The sequence below is a fragment of the Camelus bactrianus genome, chromosome 1, assembly GCF_048773025.1.
Source record: "Camelus bactrianus isolate YW-2024 breed Bactrian camel chromosome 1, ASM4877302v1, whole genome shotgun sequence".
Lineage (NCBI taxonomy): Eukaryota > Metazoa > Chordata > Mammalia > Artiodactyla > Camelidae > Camelus > Camelus bactrianus.
In genome coordinates, this window is record NC_133539.1 from 49,916,406 (window position 1) to 49,936,188 (window position 19,783).

At 46.8% G+C, this 19,783-nt stretch overlaps 1 protein-coding gene across 1 annotated transcript; it reads left to right on the forward strand.

The window, feature by feature from the left end:
* The first annotated feature begins 3,409 nt into the window (after positions 1-3,409).
* TAGLN3 (transgelin 3) lies at positions 3,410-16,416 on the forward strand. The gene is made up of 4 exons (XM_045507311.2): positions 3,410-4,221; positions 5,389-5,563; positions 15,129-15,231; positions 16,129-16,416. The coding sequence occupies exons 1-4, from the start codon at positions 4,042-4,044 to the stop codon at positions 16,268-16,270; spliced, it is 600 nt and encodes a 199-aa protein (XP_045363267.1). The 5' UTR covers positions 3,410-4,041; the 3' UTR covers positions 16,271-16,416.
* Positions 16,417-19,783: the final 3,367 nt, after the last annotated feature.

The window sequence follows — 19,783 nt, forward strand, 5'->3', positions numbered from 1 at the left end:
AGAGAGCAAGGAGAACATTGCTTGCAAGATAGCCGTTCTGGAGGCAGTGCCCAAAGGGGATGTGTCGAATTTTCATTACATTTGAAACTGTCAAAAAAAAAAAAAAAAAAAAAAAAAAAAAAAAAACACCCAAAACTAATTTCCTAAAGAAAGAAGGGCAGGATTTAGACATAGCTTTTTAAAATCCCCTTTAATTACAGATCTAAGGTAACTTTTTAGTTTAGAAGCATCATCATGTAGTAGGTATGATTTGATTTGATGAAAAGATGTTATGTGTTGGTGCATTTAGAGAATATACCTAGAAAAATGCAGGAAATTGTTTTTAACCAAATGTGTCTTTTGAGGAAATTATCCTTCCCAGATGGACTCTTTTCTTGGGCTTTCAGATTTTTACTGACAGATAAACTTTTACTAGAAAAGAAGCTCAAATCTTAGCTTTTCAGTAAAGCCTTTCCTGACTCATCCTCATCTCTCTGTCCAAGAATTTTGTCGCTAGGTCCTCTGTGCTCTCCCATGAACAGCACTCTGCTCACGCCTTTTTGATAGAACTTACTGCTTTGAAATTGTGTTTAGATGCCAACCTCCCTCTCTCAAAGGACCATTGAGATCAGGAGCTTTGTAGTGACATTGTTTATCCCCAGGCATCCCTGACATGCTCCCTCTTCTCCTTACCCACCTTGTAATGTTCATATTCCCTCCGCTCCAGCCTCGCCACGACTCTCACGCTGCTTCCTCACCTTGAGCAACTTCACCCACGCTCCTGGTTTTAATTGCTACCTGCATGCAGATGATTCAAGTATGTTCCTGTACTCCAGACTTTTCTCTTAAGCTCCAGATGCATAAAACCAACTGCCTAATGACTGAGATTGACAGTGGCAGCCCTCCCAAATGCAATAAGCCCTATTATCTTTCTGCCTTGATCTCCCCTCCACCTATCAGTCCCCTTACAATAAATGTATAACCCCTGTTATACAAGTCCAGGCTGTGAGTCATTCTAACCACTTAACCATCTCCTTTTCCTTCGCCCAAATCAGATCTGATTGTTCTCTTTCCCTGTGAAAACACTCAAACTCTTTTGCACAATACATTAAGTCTGGTGGCAAGGCTAGTAAATATTTAACAACTATCTTCCCAGGGGGAAAAAAAGCCCAGATTTATAACGTTTGCCAAAATCTATGGCATAAATATTCCCATCATAGCTGATTTCAAGCTGCCACAGTGACATCACTGAACACAAGGAAGCTGGAAATAAACAACCAGTAGCCCATTATATAGTATATACACAATATAGAGACAATAAACATAAATATGTTTAAAAACATGGGAGATAGTCAAATACAGCAAAATAAATTAGGCAGTGACTTTTTTGTGATATAATTTATTCAAATATAAATTTACATCATTTAATTGCTTATGGTGGCTGAGTTTAACAACTGGCTTTCAAAATTCCTGAAAATTTAACCATGGACACTTGCAAGCACACTATTTGAAGATCTGTAGCCTGCCTGACATTCCAGCTATAGTTTTCCTTCTGTGTGGCTCTTCCTTTTAACCCTTCCTTTGTTGACACTAGAATATTTTTACCTTTTTTTAAAAAATTGAAGTATAGTTGATTTACAAAGTTGTATTAGTCTCTGGTGTACAGCATAGTGATTCATTTATTGTTTACAAGTTTAATTTGCTACTAGACCATGCTGTCATGTCTCATTCATTCTATTTTTTAATCTCAGATACATAGACCCTTTAAAAAATTGTTGAAATAATTAACTATAATATTAAAAGGCATTCAGGAAATGGAAAATTGAGCCAATTTCCACTGTCAGTCCCCAGGGGATCAAGCGGTTTTTTTGTCTAAAGACTTCCTGTGGATTTTTGGACACTTCTAACCTATGCCTTGCATGGACACCCCTCTTTGCCACTGTATCCTCTCCAGAGCCGTGATTTTGATCATTCACTTACAGCACCCCACATATTTTGTTACAATGGGAAAAAAACCTCTGGGTACAAAAATCTGTAAAACAGTCTGGAAAAAAAAAGGGGGGGGGGAGGCAAAGGTACATCTTTTAGAATTGTTTTTGGCTTGAGATAACAAACTGACATCTCCCCCAGAGCAATTCCAAGCCAAGGAGGAAGTAACATGCTTTCTGTCTGGGTCTCTGTTTCCTTAGTCCCAGGCTAGAAGTGACCTTCTTGCGGCCACCCAAGATGCAGCTGAGTGACTTCTGAAATTCTGCTGACAATTTCCCTGCTCTAAACTCCTCCCTTCAGCTCCAAACCTCCAGAGCCAGCTCTGCTCTCTTCAGAGCTTCCTCACGATTCCAGGCAGCATCCAGGCCCACCCTTCGCCAGCCCTTCGCCAGCCCTTCTCATGCTTTTTCCTAAACCTTCTGCTCTCCTCAAATCTCTGATTCTCTCACGAGCATTTGTTTTTTACAGCATTCTCTCTCTTGTGCCTTCAGCTACTGACCGCTAAGTCTTTTCTCAGGCAAACCACCCACATATCTACTGAGTAATTAAATTTTCTCAAGTCCAGGTCCCAGCCGGCAGGAGATTTTTCTCAATACATGTATTATTTGGGGTCATTTCCTGCATAGCTTCTCATCAATTTCCCACAGGGAGAAAAATCACTATCCCATGTCCTAGAATTGTTTGTGCTAATGTTCCTGAATCAATTGATCATTCTTTTCTCAAGGAAAAAAATCATTTTATTTCTCTCCAGTATAATACTTGGCAGAGTTAAGTGCTCAAAAAAAAAAAGAGAAAATGTTGAATGGACCAAAGAACAAAATGTGTGGTGTTTTTCTCATGAAAATTACCCAGAGACTTAGACAACACCAACAAGACTCAATCTCTACCCCCAAGCATGTTACAGTCTGGGAAGACAAACTGCCAAGCCCTCCAGCAGTTATAAAAATTTCAGGCCAACTTAGGTCTCATGATTTCTCCTGCGGTCTTGTTTGTTCGCACCAAACACTCAGTTCCCACGGACAGTGTGTCAGTTGTGCCTTCCTGGTCCTTAACTAAGATAAACAGATGCAATCGTTATGCTCTAACCAAACCTTTCGCTTCAAGAGTTCTTAGTGCATTGAGCTCCATGTAATTTATAAAATGTGCTCTCAGTGTCTTTTCGGTTAAAAAATTGTGTTAAAACGCTACATTCCTTTACTAAGTCAAACTGAGGCACAACAGTTTCCCACCAGGATGGAAGTTTCTGGATCAAATCTGGTTGGCAGCTGAACAAGTTCATGGTTGCAGCTCTCAGCTCGGCCCCTCCCGCCCTGCCAGACAACTGTTCCCTCAAGGCAGGGGGAAAGTGGTTTGGCAAGTCCTGACAGATGGACAGCTGACACAATGGACCCTCCCCCAAACCCCATCCCCTGTGCAGCTGTGCTCTGGCCTGGTGTCCAATCGGCCGTCCCCCAGAGAAGGGGAAGGAATTGTGTGCCTGAGAAAGCAGCTCTCAGAGGGAGGGAGGCGGGCGGCCTTGACTGACATACCAGAGGGCTGGCTTTTTGGACGGCTCTTAGCAACGGCCCTGGTTTGACCCTCCTCAGCCATGAGAAAATCGAATCAGTGTACCATTCTTCCAGGCGCGATGCAGCATCAGCAGCTCAACGTCCAGGGGGCCTTCCTCTCTGCGTGTTAATTACCAGCTCTTTCTCATCTCAGGGTTCCTGCCTTTGCAAAGTGCTCCGGAGAGGAGGCAAGAAAGAACACCACCCCGCCCCCTCGCTGCCTGGGGCTTGATCGTGAGTCCTGGTATATCTGATAGGCGGGACTGAGAGGGGGGTTCCAGCCCCCCTGGTCCGGCAGGGGCTTTATTCTAAGAGTCACTGGCGCGTGGCTGCGCTTTTCTTTCCCGTTTGTAGGTGAAACCCCAGTGGCTTCATTGGCTCCTCGATTTAAACCACGCCCGGCTTTCTGCCCGCTTTGCTGCTGCTGGGCCAGGCCGACCAGCCACATCCCAGCCCCGTTTGCGGGGAGCCGGGCTGCTGCTGCTATTGTGTGGATGCCGTGCGTGTCCTCTCTTCTCTTGCAGAGATGGCTAACAGGGGTCCCAGCTACGGCTTAAGCCGAGAGGTGCAGGAGAAGATCGAGCAGAAGTATGACGCGGACCTGGAGAACAAGCTGGTGGACTGGATCATCCTGCAGTGCGCCGAGGACATAGAGCACCCGCCCCCCGGCAGGGCCCATTTTCAGAAATGGTTGATGGACGGGACGGTAAGGCTGGCAGCGATCTTGGTTGCTGGGGCGGTGGGCAAGGAAAACACTCCAGGGTCTTCTTGAACGTGAGGCTGTGGGAGCAGCTGCGGCTGCCAAGCTCTGTCTCACGGGGAGAGGACGGGGATGCCTTTATTTCTTCGCGATTGGAAGATCTGTGCTCCCTGCACAATTCCCTCGCCAGATTAGAGGATTCTCCACCCATCCCAGATATCGCAGCTTCCTTCTGAGTTGTTGGCCAGTTCAAAGCCCTTTTGCTCTTTCCAATGAGAATAGAGATAAGCATTTCTCTAAGATCTCTCCAGTCTTCTTGGTGTATCAGCTCCTCTGGGGCCATCCCTTCCCCCAGGGGAATAGGTTGGTTACATAGTAAAACAAAGGAAGGGGTGGAGGGGGAGGACTAACCACCTTCCATCCTTCCTGGAGCCATACTCCTTGGGAATGCTCAATGCCTGTCTGTTGAATGGATTTGTTCTCATGAAACTGAAGGGAATCCTTATTTGATAACTGCTTTTCTATGGAGATCCTCCTGTGTGTTTGGGGGGTTGGGTACCACAGGCTCTGCTGATTCCAACAAGCCTGTCTTTCCTCACAGGCTGTGCTTACTGTTACATAATGCTAGCCCACGCGTCTGTTGGATTGTGCCCAGCACTTGGGTTATAGGTTTCTGGGAGGAGGGTACCCCGTTCAGTTCTTTTACACATCACTAGCCCTTACCGGATGAGTTATTGAAGCCTGATTCTGACCTGCCTTTTGATAGAAGAAATAATGTTAGACTCTATCCTTCAGCCTCTCCTGGGAACCCCTAACTCATCCCTCCATTGAAAGTCTGAAATCATGGCCTCATCACTGCACATCATTCCCTCTCTGTAAACATTCTTTCCCTCACCCAGAAAAAGGAAGGGAGGAGCGAGGGGAGAAGAGGATTCCTAGGCTACTGAACGCACTGCAGTCAGGAGCAGCCCTGAGAGTGGGGTCGCCTGGGTCTTTAGGGCTGGGTATGGTAGCCTGGCCCCCCAGCCCAGAGCCCATGCCTTCCTGGGGTGCAAGATTTGCCCATGCCCTAACCTGTGGGCTGTGCCCCGCGGGGGCTAAGGCTCATTTTGCATTAGGGACAAGCACACACAAAGAGAAATGCTGATTCTGTCTCCCCCTTTCCCTCCTCAGGTCTTGTGCAAGCTGATAAACAGTTTATACCCACCAGGACAAGAACCCATTCCCAAGATCTCAGAGTCAAAGATGGCTTTTAAGCAGATGGAGCAAATCTCCCAGTTCCTAAAAGCTGCGGAGATCTATGGCGTCAGGACCACTGACATTTTTCAGACGGTGGATCTATGGGAAGGTAAACAGCCCTTATGCCTCGTGCCCCCAGGATCATCCTCCCCTCCCCCACCCAGTTGCTTTTCTCTTTGTGAAGCCTGCTCACAGTGTTCTTCCCTGTGTTTCTGTGTGTGTGCGTGCACATATGATTGTGTGTGAGATGGTTATCAGCTGTCACCCAGGGGCACTGTCAGCCTCCCCTTTGTGTTGTTCTATTAAAAGTGTTCCTCCTCTAAGGAACACACACCCCACACAGCAGGGACCTCAGCAAACTAACATGTAAACAGAAGCCTCCGTGGAGAGGAAGCTAATATGGTTACGTGGATGCCTCTCATTTCTCTTACCCCTCCCATCATGTACTCTGAGCCCACAAATGAAAGCTGCCGGAGGAGAAGGGGGCAGCGAGTTTGCTTCTGACTCACCCGCAGCCGGGCTTATAGACAAAGCTGCCTACTGCAATTTTGTCATTCAATCCAAGAAATAAATAACTCCCCACCCTTTTATTAAATGGTTACCTGGCAGCTTGGTGACTATAACTTCCAGATGTGTAATTTCTCAGAGAGGGTGACAAATGACTTTTTCCTTTCATATTTGTGAATTGACATAAGAAATCTAACAAGGCATAAAAAAGAAATCAAGTTTCTGGACGTATTTAATGGTCCAGCGTTATTGGGGGAAATGATGTGAATGGAGATATCGCCAGAGAATTTGGGACCTATGGTCACAGACCTTAGTGTCCCCCTGAGCCCAGATGTGCACACCCACCGGTGTGACTGTTCTACCCACATCAGGCCCACCCAGAGGCATGGACCCATCTGTGCTCTCATCCTTATTGTCACTGGCTGTCCTTAGTCACTGGCCCAACCAATAGGATACCCAAGGCAGTGACCCAAATGGCTCTGCTGACAGTGAGAATGGGCTGACTTCCCTGTGATCAAGAGACAATGGTATCATCCAACTAAACAACCTTAATTCCTTTATTCTCACCCCCTCTGTGTCATACAGAGAGCTGGCAGTTCCTGTTTCCTTCACAAATGAGTAGTTAAAATCGTAAGACGCCAATCAGTTTATCAATAATGTTTTGCCATTATTTAGAAACTCATATATTCAGACCTTCAGGCCAGGCCATTGGCCTTCATGAACACTTGCCTCCAAATCCCCATGGAATGTCACAGTTGTGACTTGGTCCTTGCTTTTTAGGTCAAAACTATGATGATTTTTCCTTGCTAATAAAAATAGCTACTGCTTATCGATATTTTCCTATACACTAGGCACGGTACTGGGGCTTTTCTGCATAATGCCAATCAATTCTCCTAACAAGTCCAGGAGGTGTTATAAATTCCCCATCACAAAGGTGATGAGACTGAAGCTTGCCCATGGTTACTTGTATGATTACTTGTATAGATCATATGACCAACTAGTAAGTAGCAGAACCAGGACTCAAACCCAGGCTCTATGATGCCAAAGAAGGGAACTTTAACCAAACTGCCGTGCCGGGGCCAGGACACTGTTTCCTTCACCTGCACCATGAGTGTGTGGCTGAGTCATAGCAGAGACTAATGAGATGAAGAGGAAGGGAAGGATGATTCAGGGCTCTGTGGGACACAAGGTTAGAGGCCCCATACCAGGAGGTGTGTGTGAATGGGAGGGGACCCAGGGAGGCCCCCCACATGCAGGAAGTGTGTAGGTAGAGGAAGAAACTGGGACCTCTGTGGGAGGTGGGGATCCAGAGGGTACTTTTCTGTTCTGAGGATGCGTTGTTTGCCTTTCCCCTTTTCCCAAAGACCACACAGGTGAACTTTATACCCAGGAGGTGCTAGCAGTGAAGGAGAAGCGGGTGGGGTGCAGTAGTTCCTAATAAGCAGAGTAAGTGGACGTCTACACCACCTGCCCCAGTCCTGTGCATTAGGGCACCTCTTAGGAAAGAGGGAGGTTGAGAGACATGAGTGTGACTGCAGTAGTCTGAGATCGGGTAGTGGACACGTGGAGTCCAGGGCAGGGTATTGCTCCTGGGAAAAGGGAACAGGGCAGACATGGAGGACTCTCATTCTCAGGGCAAAGAAGGGTGGGGCTTTAAAGGAAAGGAGGAAGGAGACCTCTCCCAGGGCGCTGTGGCTGAGCGGCTGTAGACAGGTCACGCAGCAGGTAGGGATAGCTGGCAACAGGGGAAGCAGATGCTTGGGAGAGTCCAAACGTCCTCTAGAGGCCCCAGGTTCTGGTGCTCCGCCCCGCCCCCACCCCTATGGAGGGGAACCGGGACTTAGGTTTGGGAGATTCACTCTATGATTTGAAGGGGATACTTGGTATCCTCCAAAAGCGCTGTCTGAAGCTCAGGCCAGAGGTGGTTTCCAGTGGGGCAAGAGGAAGGAAAGTGGGTTGCTTTGAGCAGAGAAAGGGGGAGGGGTGGCGGCCTTGAGCGAGCCCAGCAGCGAGACGCGTTCGACAACAGCAGGGACCAGTGCCCGAGGCTGGGTCCTTCTGCCAGAGCTGGTTGTCGCCTGGGAATATGGGGATGAATAAGCTGAAATCAAAGGGACGCTGTGTGCAGGGCTGGCGTGTGTTGCGGTGCCTGTGTGCACGGGAGGTGTCCGAGGGTTTGTGCGCACAGCTCTTGGACTCGCCATCTCGTTCTCCCTCCTCTTCTGCACCCTGGCTGTGGTTTTAGTGCTGTGCTCACGTATTAGATTATTCACATTCACTCCTGATTCCACACATCGCAGTCATGGTGGCCGTGGCTTGGAGGGGCCAGTCCTTCTCTCTTGAATCTTTCTCTTCCTCCTCTGCAGGCTTTTTATACTCCGCAGCTCTGGGTCTTCGGTCTCCCCTGCTCGCCATCTTTCTAAGTAGGGCTGTGCTTATCCACGGCTGCCCAGGGACTCCACGCTGCTCTTGAGTCACGGCCGAATAAAGCCGCAGGAGCCCGGGCTTGCCAAATGTCTTCTTACTGTTTAGATAGACAAGCTCCAGATGTACCCTCTATCCTGAAACCTTTTTTTAGACACAAGGTGAAATGCTTAGAATGGACTCGGGGTCAACCAGAATAAAAGGTTCAAGGCTTCAAGGAGGAACCCAGGACTGAATGTTCCAGAAAACAACCCAACCACAGGGATACAAACGAGGTTACTGACGTTCCCCTCTTAGGAAGCTGGGTGACCAGCTCCTTTCAGAGATGAGGGAGACGTAAGGGCGGCTTAGAGCAGGGAAGGGGACAGGGGAGGTCTTTCTTGTGGACGAGAGAAGGTGGATGCCTGGTGGGTTACTTTGGGATTTGCCCCCGGGGTCCTAGAAAAGGGTGGGCGGGGCCGTCTCAGCTCAAGAGAGCGCAGTGGAGGTTAGGTTTCAGCATCTCTTCTGTGTAGGGAAAGGAGGGAGGAGGGAAAGCGAGGAGCCAGGAAAGGAGGGATGTGTGCGTGTGTGTGTGCATGTGTGTGTGTAAAACAGAACATGAGAGTGAGTGTGTTGGTCAGAAGGACTGCAGAGAGAGCTCACTCTGGAGGGTAGAAGTGTGCAGGCTCCTAAGTCAGAAATTAGACTGCCGGGTTCAAACCTCTGCTCCGTCACTTACCAATGAACTTTCCTAAGCTTCGATTTTCTTTGCTGTAAAATGGGGATGATAGTATTGATTTCATAGGGTTGATATGGGGAGCGAATGAGATCATGCATTGAAAGTGCTCACCATAGTGCTGGCAAGAGTCGAGCACCACGTGTGGTGGCAATGTAAAAATGACTATTGTCGTTGGCTTTTTTTTAAGACTGATGGAAAATGAGAGCAGCAGGAGCAAGGGGTAAGGTCACATAGTCTGTCTTGGAACAAACGGACTTCATTAACAGCTTCACACAGCGGCTGGTAGGGTTGCCCCTCTGTCACCTGCAGCGTGTCACCTCATTGGCCATTCTCCAAAATGAGAGACTGCCTTTATGAGTCTTCTTACTGAGTTTTTCCCACCTCGTGGTCATTACCCTCTATGCCTTTCCCCAGGATATATTATTGCTTTCCCCATCTCACACCTGGATGACTTTGATACTGCGGAAAGAGCATGAGTTTTGGAATTAGGTGGGTGGGTTGAAACACTTTAGCTACAAACTAGCTCTGTGACCTTGGTTAAGCTGCTTAGCTTCTCAGAGCCTCAGTTCCCTTCTCTGCAAACAGGTCTAGCACCTCCCTTGCAGGATTCTTGCAAGAAGTAAATGTATAAAATGCCTAACACAATGCTTGGCTAAGAGATAACCCGATAAATGTGGACTTTTCTTCCTCTGTTGTCAGTCCAACAGCAAGTAGCCCTTTTGGTTCCTGTGCATAAATAGGTAATGAGCACTAGACACCTAGAATTCTAGAATGTCAGAGCAGGCAAGACTCAAAGATCAGTCAGATCTGATTGCTCTTCTCCATCATCCAGTGGCAAGGATGCAGACACGTGGTTTCGTCCTGCCTCACTGTTCCCCTCCTTGATGACTGGGTGTTGAGGAGCCTGGTTTACATCAGGGGCAGAGTGCCTGGAAGGTCCAAATGTCTTCTCTGGGAGGTGTCACTGTGTGTGTCATTCCTCAGCAGCAAGAACAGAAGAGACATTTCACCTGATTTGAGAGCTATCTGGGGATATGGTACGGTACCTGTAGTGACTCGAGACATCACAGAAATAAACACCTGTTGCTGGAAGCTCCTTTTCTATCAGAGCAGCCTTTACTGCATTTACTCCAAGTGCTGCTCACACTTAACGTTTGGCGGGTTCTTCCTTCAGCACTGGTTCTCTGGCTCCAGTGAGCACCAGAATCATCTGGTAGGCTTGTTACAACTCCGATTGCTGGACCCTAGCTCCAGAGTTTCAGAAGTATTAAATATGGGTTGGGGCCTAGGAATTTACATTTCTTACCAATTCTGGGGTGTTCCTGCTGGCCCGGGAACCCTGCTTCGAGAGCCACTGCCCTACAGAGTTTCTCCAGGGAGGCAAGCAACAAAAATTAATAAAGTCCACAGAGCAAGCCCAACCTGCCCTCTGACATTTCTCCCTTATCTGTAGCAATAGTTTTTCTATCTTCAGTGGAGAATTGGGAGCCATGCCTAAGTTATTACTCAGGGAAATAAGAAATGGTGTCTTCATCCACTGACCACTTTCTCTATATAAGTCCCAGAAAGATTAAAAAAAAAACAAAAAACCCAATATTCCAAAGATGAGCCAAGACTAACAAAACAGAAGTAGCTCTGAAGCAGAGTTTTGAGTGTAAGACTGATCTTTAGTATTAGAATGTCCAACCTGGATTTACATACCCAGATGCCTTCTCTGGCCTTTTTCCTTTCTCTTTACACTTCTTTTTATTTTTCCTTCCCAAAGAGATGCATAAGATAGCATTAAAGTAATAAAAAAAATTAAGAGAATAAAATTAAAAAAAAATTTTATTGACATGTAGCTGGTTTACAATATTTGTTTCAGGTGTACAGCCAAGTAAGTCAGTAATACATATACATATATATTCTTTTTCAGATTCTTTGCCATTATAGGTTATTACAAGGTACTGAATGTAGTTCACTCTGCTGTACAGTAGGTCCTTGTTGTTTATCTATTTTATATATAGTAATATGTATCGGTTAATCACCGACCTCTAATTTGTCCATCCCACCCTTTCCCCTTCAGTAACCATAGTCTGAAGAGATCAAAATGTTTGTTCAAGTATCTTTAGGGTAATAAGACTCAAATTTGTGAGCATAAGAAACCCTGGATTAGGATGGGAGTTGGGGGTGGTCCTTACAATGCAGAGCCCTTGGTCCCTCTTCCCAGAGATGAATTTTGGTAGCTGGGGTGTAAGATCACACCTGGGAAGACACTGCCTTGTGATAATGCAGGAAACAGAGGACACAGTACCTTCTAGTAAAGGTTTTGGTTCCTCTTGAGACTCTGAAGAGGTTTGTCAGGTGAGACAGGAAAAGCTACTCTGCCACCATCTCTTTTTACAACTTCAAGACTAATATTAGCCTCCCCTATGCTAGGGGCTAGAGGAGTCCAGGAGCCTGATTAAAATCCTGAGCCGTTAGTGTAAATGTGGCCCCTCTCTTTCTTATCTCACTTCCTTTCTATGGCCAGCGGTCTTATTCATAGATCACCACCCAGACTCAGTTTCATTTCTGCTCTCCCAGCATCTAGAAAATTCCCAGCACCTAGTTGGTAGTTCTTTTAGAACTGTTCTTCTTTTTTTTCCCTTGGCAGAATGGCCTTAAGCAGTGGTTTTCAGGCTGCCTTGCCAAAGTATCTAGGGGTTGCTTTCAAGAAGCAAAGGGATGCCAAGCTTCCAGGGCTCAGAGCGGGCTCCCAGCCTGGATCACAGCCGTTTCAGTGGCTGCGGTTATGATCTGACTTTGTGGAAGATATCTCTGAAGGGAGGAGTTATTGCTTAACAACTTTCATCTAGTACTTACCACATGCCAGACCTTGGGATAGTTTTAAAAATTAAAAACCAAGCTGCTGGGGCAGTGCTTGCCTATCCGTCTGGCTGTATCCGCATCATCACAGATCATCCCAGAATCTGAATTTTCAAGATCCTTGGGTAATTCTGATGACTAGTCTAGTTGGGAGTCACCAGAAGAAACTCGTATTTCTTAGACTTCCCTGATGGCATATCACCCAGGGAGATTATTAAAAATATAAACTCCAACCCCCCACCCCCACCCCCAGGCTTACTGAACTCGTCTCTCCTGGGACTGACCTCAAATTTTGTATTTTTAGAGACCTCCCCATCCCATCTCACAAATAGTTGAAGAAGTTTGGGAAACCATGCTCTGAAGCAGGCTGTGTTCTAGGCAGATGGTACATTTCGTTAGGCCAGAATACTGGGATTCTTTCCAAGGGAGGTCTACTTGATAACTAACTAGAAATGAACTGATTACAGGAGGCAGATTTCTGTTCACAGTGTTACGCAGAATCTTAACAATAATTATTTTAACTTGATCTGTACACTGATGGGGGACTCTGGACCCCAGCTGCTTTTTCTTGCTTTAATTTTATTCGCGTTGAGACCTTGAGAAATTATGCTAAACCATCATCATTACCATCATTTGGGGTTGGTGCCCTAGATCTTGTGGGACCCAAGAACTATGCCCCAGTTCCATCCCTCCACCTGGCATTGAAGCAGCCACTGCCACCCCTCAGGTCATCCCTGATCACCGAGGAACGTGCCTCCCAAACAGCCTCCACTGGGGACCCACGGGAGATGGCAGTGCGCCCCCTGCAGACTGCCGTGGGCTTTGCGTTCAGACCAACCTGAGCTGGAGCTGAGCCCTGATTTACTTGCTGGGTGACTCTGGCACATTAATTAGCCTCCCTGAGTTAGTTTTCCCATCCACACATTGGGAGGAATAATGACAAGTCCATGGGGTTGATGTCACATATAGCAAAGTGTCTAGCCTACCATTTATATCAAATCTCTTGTCCTGAGGGCTTTCTTTTTAAAAAGTGTTGCCAGGGGGAGGGTATAGCCCAGTGGTAGAGCACATGCTTAGCATGCACAAGGTCCTGGGTTCAATTCCCAGTACCTCCATTAAAAAATAAAATGAACAAATAAACAAACCTAATTACCTCCCCCTACACACAAAAAATAAAATAAAAAAGCGTTTCCAATTTGTTCCTTCCCCAACTTCTTCTGCCCCAATCGTATAATTGCTTCCTTTTGCACTCTCCAGGGATGAGGGTGGGTGGGAGTTACAGTCCGAGGTTCCCAGATATCTTACCCTTGCCCCTAACTTAGTTCCCTCCGTCCTTTCTGGGGTCATGTAGTGTACACCTTAGCAAGCTACTGGTGACGGGGGCTGGGTCTGTGGTTTAACAGGGCTTGTTTCCTCACCCATGGCTCCAGCGTGGTGTCTGTGGCTGGCTGCCAGTTGTCAGGCTCTACAGTCCCCAGATCCTGGACATGCCAGACTTGCTCTTTTCAGTCACCAGAACCAGACTTCTGGTCTGCTATACATGCAGAGTGGAGATGACTGGTGTACCCTGACCTTCCCAAGCCTCTGTGTGCTCCATCGTCTCTCTAGGTGCTCTTTAAGGACTCACTGCTTGAGAGCAAAACCTTTCCTTATGTCCTCCCTCAGTGATCCTTCAGAATATCATCACGATGGTTCTATCAAAAAAAAAAAAAAAGGATGCTGTTATAGAGTGACAGTTACAGAAACGCTTTTCCTCTGCGGAAGAGAAGGATCCTTCTCATAACCTCCTCTGCGCTTCCCCTCCCTTACTTCCCAGTATTCCTTGTGCCCTCCCCCTTCCATCTGCTGCCCAGATCCTCCACTCTCCACCACCCCAGCTGTTCCTTGAGTCTGGGGGGTGCTCCCTAGAGACCCTTTCATCCCTGTATCCATCCATCAACCCCGCAGAGCCTCAGGATCCAGGAGATCGTCCCTCGGTTCACGTGGGAGGTGGGGGGTGGAGGAGAGGGACCAGGAGAGAGGAATCTGCTGTCTCTTTCTCCTCTTTGAACAAACGGGCATCCTGGACTGGACTTCCTCTGTGGGCCTTAATTGTTTATTTTGTCAGAGTTATGCTCCATTCTCCCTTTCTGTCTGCCTTTCCCCAGTAATTCTGTATTCCCTGCAGCAGCCTGGCCCAAGAGACCACAGATGGTTTACTCGGTCTGAAGAGCGTCATTTAATGTTTGCCCTTAACTTTCATAGCCCCCTCCCCCACCCTGGTCCTTCAGCTTTTGTACTGCACCCTCGTGCTGTGCGTGGACCTTCAAGCTGGTTCTGACCTGCAGGGCTAACCACATGGTAGCATCTTTCCCTTTCCCTGTGCAGGACTCATCAGTCAGCAGGAAGGGGTGGAGCGAGGAGAAAGGATGGGAGGAGCATGCTGCCTTGTAGCCCAGGGGCCTTCTCTGTGGGTTAAGGGTCCTTGGGCTCCTCAGGTGACGGTGCGCCCCCTCCCACTGTGTGCCGGGCACACCACACACTCTCCCCTCCAACATACACACATGCCATTTATTTATTGTCTCCATTCAACTCCTTTCAAGCAGCAGAGAATGAAAGGCCTCTCACCGTGTCCTGTTGGAGTGCTTTCTGTGCTGATTTGCTTTTCTTCATCTGCCAGGCCTCCAGCCCAAAGGGCCAAGTGAATACTCAATCTGATGCACATGGATGATTTCAGACCCTTTTAACCCAGATAAAGGGAAAGAAAGAAGCCACCTGGGGTTTGGTGCAGTTCATCCATCCAGTATATTTCTTCCCGGTTTCCTTTTCTCTTCCCAGTCCTGAGGAGAACCCTCTTGTGCGGACCCCCACGCCAACCCACCCACAGGACCTCACCTTACGGCCGCCTGTGGGACCCCCTGAGGCAAGGCCTCTGAGTAGGGCAGGGACCTCTATCTGAGCTGCTAAGTGCTTGGAATGTGTTATTCACCCAGCAACTGCGAGTGGATTAGAAACGGGATCTTTGGTATGTGCCATCTAGACAATCATTAGCCAGATTCCTTTCTGAGAAGTTTGGCTATGTGGTCTTCAGGTCACTACAGCCTCCTGTCGGAACTTCCTTCCCAGAGGGCCAGTCGCATCCTGGATTCCTTGGCCCTGACACATACTAGGCTTTAATCACTCCTTTGGCTTCCAGGGAAGGACATGGCGGCCGTGCAGAGGACCCTGATGGCTCTAGGCAGTGTCGCAGTCACCAAGGATGACGGCTGCTACCGGGGAGAGCCATCCTGGTTTCACAGGTAAAAACTCCCTGCCAGCCCCCCAGGAGCAGAGGGTAATGTTAGCGAGAAGGAGCATCAGAAGCCTTGTCACGGCCCAGAGGTGCTTGGACGCAAAGGCCCTAGGAGCAAGCACTCCCAGCCCCACAGCCGAGTCCCCCCCCCGGAGCAAGGAAAGACCCACGGTGCAGAAAGAGAGCTTAAACTCAACCCAGTAGCTCAGTGGGAGGTGAACACGTCGTAGCAGGTAATTAACTCTTCATGCCCCTAACCCCCTCTGCTTCTTGAGAACTATAAAAAGGTACCAGCTTGTGGCGTTTTAAAGGAACCTGGTCTGAAACTCCTGTGTATTGGCCAGTTGAAGCCCTGCTTTTAGCTCCCACTTTGTTAGTGACCTACTGAGTCCTACATGGCCCCATATTATTCACCATCTGACTCTTCACCGAAGTTTGCAGCCCTCTGGCCTAGAGTGAGGCATTTCCCCTGCTTTGCTCCCACACCCCTCAGCTCTAAAGGGGAACGGTGACCCTTGGTCCCATACAGGGAGGGGTGGAACAGGATTAATGACTTTGCAAGAAGAGCTGACTTCAATTTTCACAAGGGCTTGAGGTAACTGTGAGGGGGGGACAGGAAAGCTGTCTGAGAGTAAAGTCCCCAGAGAGGCATCACTGGTTTCTTTGCTGTCGAAATTCTGGAAAATCATCTGAGCTTCTAAGGAGCAGAGATGTAGGACCTGTTCGTGGTGGGACCGTCGCCCAGGGCGAGAGCATAGTTCATAGAAGGACTGTCGTTCAGCATAAGGCCTGCCCTTCTACCTGGTGACCCTTGATCCCCCATAGAGCCTGCCTAACTGCTCATCTAGGGAAAGGTTTGGAAATGGTCAGAATGACCCTGTTCCATCTCACTCCCTCTGCCCAGGAAAGCCCAGCAGAACCGGAGAGGATTTTCAGAGGAGCAGCTCCGCCAGGGACAGAGCGTGATAGGCCTGCAGATGGGCAGCAACAAGGGGGCCTCCCAGGCAGGCATGACCGGGTACGGGACGCCCAGGCAGATCATGTGAGGCGCCGCGCCCGCCCCACGGAGAGAGGACGGACGTTCCACGCCGCAGTCTCCGTGATCAAGAAATAGCTAGTCACCTTCCGGCCTTCTCCTCGTCCCAAAGCCTCCTGTCCCTGGTTGTTGCAAGTGCTGCGTTTCTGCCGCAAATCCACGTTGCCTACTGCCGCCACCTTCTGTTCGTTCAGAACTATGCAAAGACTCCGCTCCCTCCTCCCGAGCCCCCTCTCCCTGAAAGCCCGCCTTTGTCTGACTATTTATTTATTTATTTATTTGCCAGAAATTTCGCTCCTCAACTTATAGAAGGCACCTAATAAATGAATGAGTCTTGCGTCTTAAAGTGTAAAGTTTCTTCTTTGTCTTAGGGACTTTGCGGGCAGGGCTGGTCTTCATTTCATTCAGGAGGCCAGCAAGATGGAATTAAGCTTAAATGGTAGCTGTAAAAATATAGGTTAACCTTGAGGAAGGCTTGCGAGGTTGTGTGGTTTACCTTGGCAACTGAAGTAGAAAGCGTAGGAATAGTTTTGCCCTCTCTGACAGCCGAAAGCCAAGAGTTCAAGTATGAGGTCTTTGACCCCCACATATTTTTGATTACCTACCTTGTACCTGTTATGCTAGACTCTCTGGGGGTACAGGAATGAGCAAGATGAAGCCTCAGTTTTTTAGGAGCTCTCAAAGAGATGACCAGGAAGTGTCTGATGGAGGGGTGGTTTTGTCAACTGTGCGAGTGATTACTGGTTGAAGGAAAGAGCAGTTTTCACTTCTCTGTCAAAAATCTTCCCACACCAGAGGCCAGATCCTGGGTCTGATGCAGACATTTACACAGTTTCTTCATCAGCCAGGAGTGATAGAATGTAGATTGCTCTCTTACAGTCATTTGTAAGGTCTAACCCCCTAAAACACTTGGACATTGCCTAAGATTGAGATCTAGTTAAGATGGGATAGGGTTTAAAGATTTTCTCATCTGTAGAAAACTTGAGAAAGCAAATAAGCCTGGGGACCACCAAGTCATCTTACACTTTCCTGCCAGTAGAAACAAGAAAAAAAAGTGACACATTTAGTAAGAAAAGAAATAAGGTCTTTTATTCATATAAGAATTTTTTATAACTTTTTTATTGAGTTATAGTCATTTTACAATGTTGTGTCAAATTCCAGTGTAGAGCACAATTTTTCAGTTATACATGAACATACATATATTCATTGTCACATTTTCTTTTCGCTATGAGCTACCACAAGATCTTGCATATATATACTGCATTATATACAGTATAATCTTGTTTATCTATTCTACATATGCCTGTCAGTATTTACAAATTTTGAAATCCCAATCTATCCCTTCCCACCCCCCTCCCCCTTGACAACCACAAGTTTGTATTCTATGTCTATAAGTCTGTTTCTGTTTTGTATTTATGTTCTTTTTTTAGATTCCACATATGAGCAATCTCATATGGTATTTTTCTTTCTCTTTCTGGCTTACTTCACTTAGAATGACATTCTCCAGGAACATCCATGTTGCTGCAAATGGCATCATGTTGTCAGTTTTTATGGCTGAATAGTATTCCATTGTATACATATATCACATCTTCTTTATCCAGTCATCTGTTGATGGACATTTAGGCTGTTTCCATGTCTTGGCTATTGTCAATAGTGCTGCTATGAACATTAGGGTGCAGGTGTCTTTTTGAAGTAGGGTTCCTTCTGGATACATGCACAGGAGTGGGATTCCTGGGTCATATGGTAAGTCTATTCCTAGTCTTTTGAGGCAACTCCATACTGTTTTCCACAGTGGCTGCACCAAACTTCATTTCCACCAGTAGTGTAGGATGAAGAATTGTTAATTAACAAGAAAAGGTAAAATAAATGAAGCTATAGACACCGCCATAGTCTAAATGTTTGAATTGCTGGTTTTTCACACTGTGTTCTTTGCAATTCTAGGCTTTTATAGAGAGTCTTGAGGGGTTCCCACGGTGGGGTGGTCGGGTGGGTGGGTGATTGGGAGAGGGGAGGAGCCTGAATTCTGAGTCTCCACTGTGCTTCAGTGAAAAGTGTTACTGATCTTATGTATTTTATATATTAGGATTCAGCACAAGATTATAAAAGACTTCTAATATTAAAAAAGAGCAGGAAAAAAGGATTATGCTAAAGGAAATTAGCTAGTGAGTCTTGTAAGGGACCTAATGTGTCCTCTCAGAGCCTTATTGACCCTCTGACAACCACTGGTGAGTTGTCCATTCCTGGAAGGATGTTATACGAACATGCAACTGAGTTTCCTCCTCAAACCTTACCCTGGAGTTGCCACAAAAGCAAGAGAGGAAGGTTGATGGATCCTCCCTAAAATGATATAAAACTGGGAAGAAATTCTTGGCAAGAGATAGAAGCTGGCTGGGCCCCTGTTTGGGTTTGGGATTGGGGGGCCATGGGAAACAGCTTCCATCAGTGGGGTGGGGAGGGCAGGTGTGGGAGAGAGCTTTCAGGCTATGCCTCTTCTGTTCCCCACATCGCCCTGGCTCCACCGGTGCTGTGCCAGAGACACTAAGGGGCAGAAAAGCAGCTCAATCTAGGGCGGCGCAGAGCCCGGCTGGAAAAGACAAACATATTGAGTCCAACTCACTTCATGAAGCTAATTTAACCTTGATTCCAAAACCCAGTGAGGTTAAGAAAAGATTAGACTGATTTCACTTGGGACCACAGATGAAAATTCTAAACAAAATAATATCTAACCAACTCCAACAATGTATTTCAAAAATCTATCAAAATGAACCATTTTTTTCTATTGAGAAAATTCTTCTTCTTCTTCTTTTTTTTTAATGGATGGGCTCTTTGGGACCCACTCTCTTATAGAGCCAGAGATAGCCCTGAGGAAAACTTGAACCCGTGTTTCACTCCTTGCCTTTTTCTCTTCTAAAGTCATAGAGAAATCACCTATTCCAAGCCCTGAATTTTATTTATAATACTGGAGACCAAGGGAGAAATGACTCCTCTAACGTCATTTAGTGAATTAATCTTTGGAGGGAGATTTAGATCCAATTTCCTAGGCTCCCAGAGCAGCGCTTATTTCTTTCTATGGCCTTTCTGATAATTCTCTCTCACTAATTCTTCCTGAGGTATTACTAACTAATGTGCTAATGTCTCATTCTATTTTTTCATTTATTTATTTATTCAAAAGCTGTAATCAGCAAAAGCTGTCAATGTGCTGAATGTAGGAAAATGACTAGAAAAATCATCCCTGTCAATCAATCAGTCAAGAGTTTACTGAGTTGCCAATACAGTTAAGGACTTGTATTATGAACTAGGAGATACACCAAAATACAAACGTGGCTCTTAACTGAATGAATTCAGAGCCGAGCTGAACAAACAGAATAGGCTGAATGGCTCCTTGTATCATTAGTTGCTTGTTTAAGAGCCAAATGACCACAATGTTCACTCAGACCCTCTGAAGGAAGACATCTCTGGCCTGAGATGGGCAGGGAATGTTTGCTAGAGGACACTGGACTCAGGAACTTCTGCCATTATGAGA

Bases quoted from the DNA above. Each gene is read 5' to 3' on its own strand.
- TAGLN3 (XM_045507311.2), top strand. From the start codon at position 4,042: ATGGCTAACAGGGGTCCCAGCTACGGCTTAAGCCGAGAGGTGCAGGAG. The intron at 4,222-5,388 runs GTAAGGCTGGCA...TTCCCTCCTCAG, and splicing joins AATGGTTGATGGACGGGACG to GTCTTGTGCAAGCTGATAAA. The intron at 5,564-15,128 runs GTAAACAGCCCT...TTTGGCTTCCAG, and splicing joins GACGGTGGATCTATGGGAAG to GGAAGGACATGGCGGCCGTG.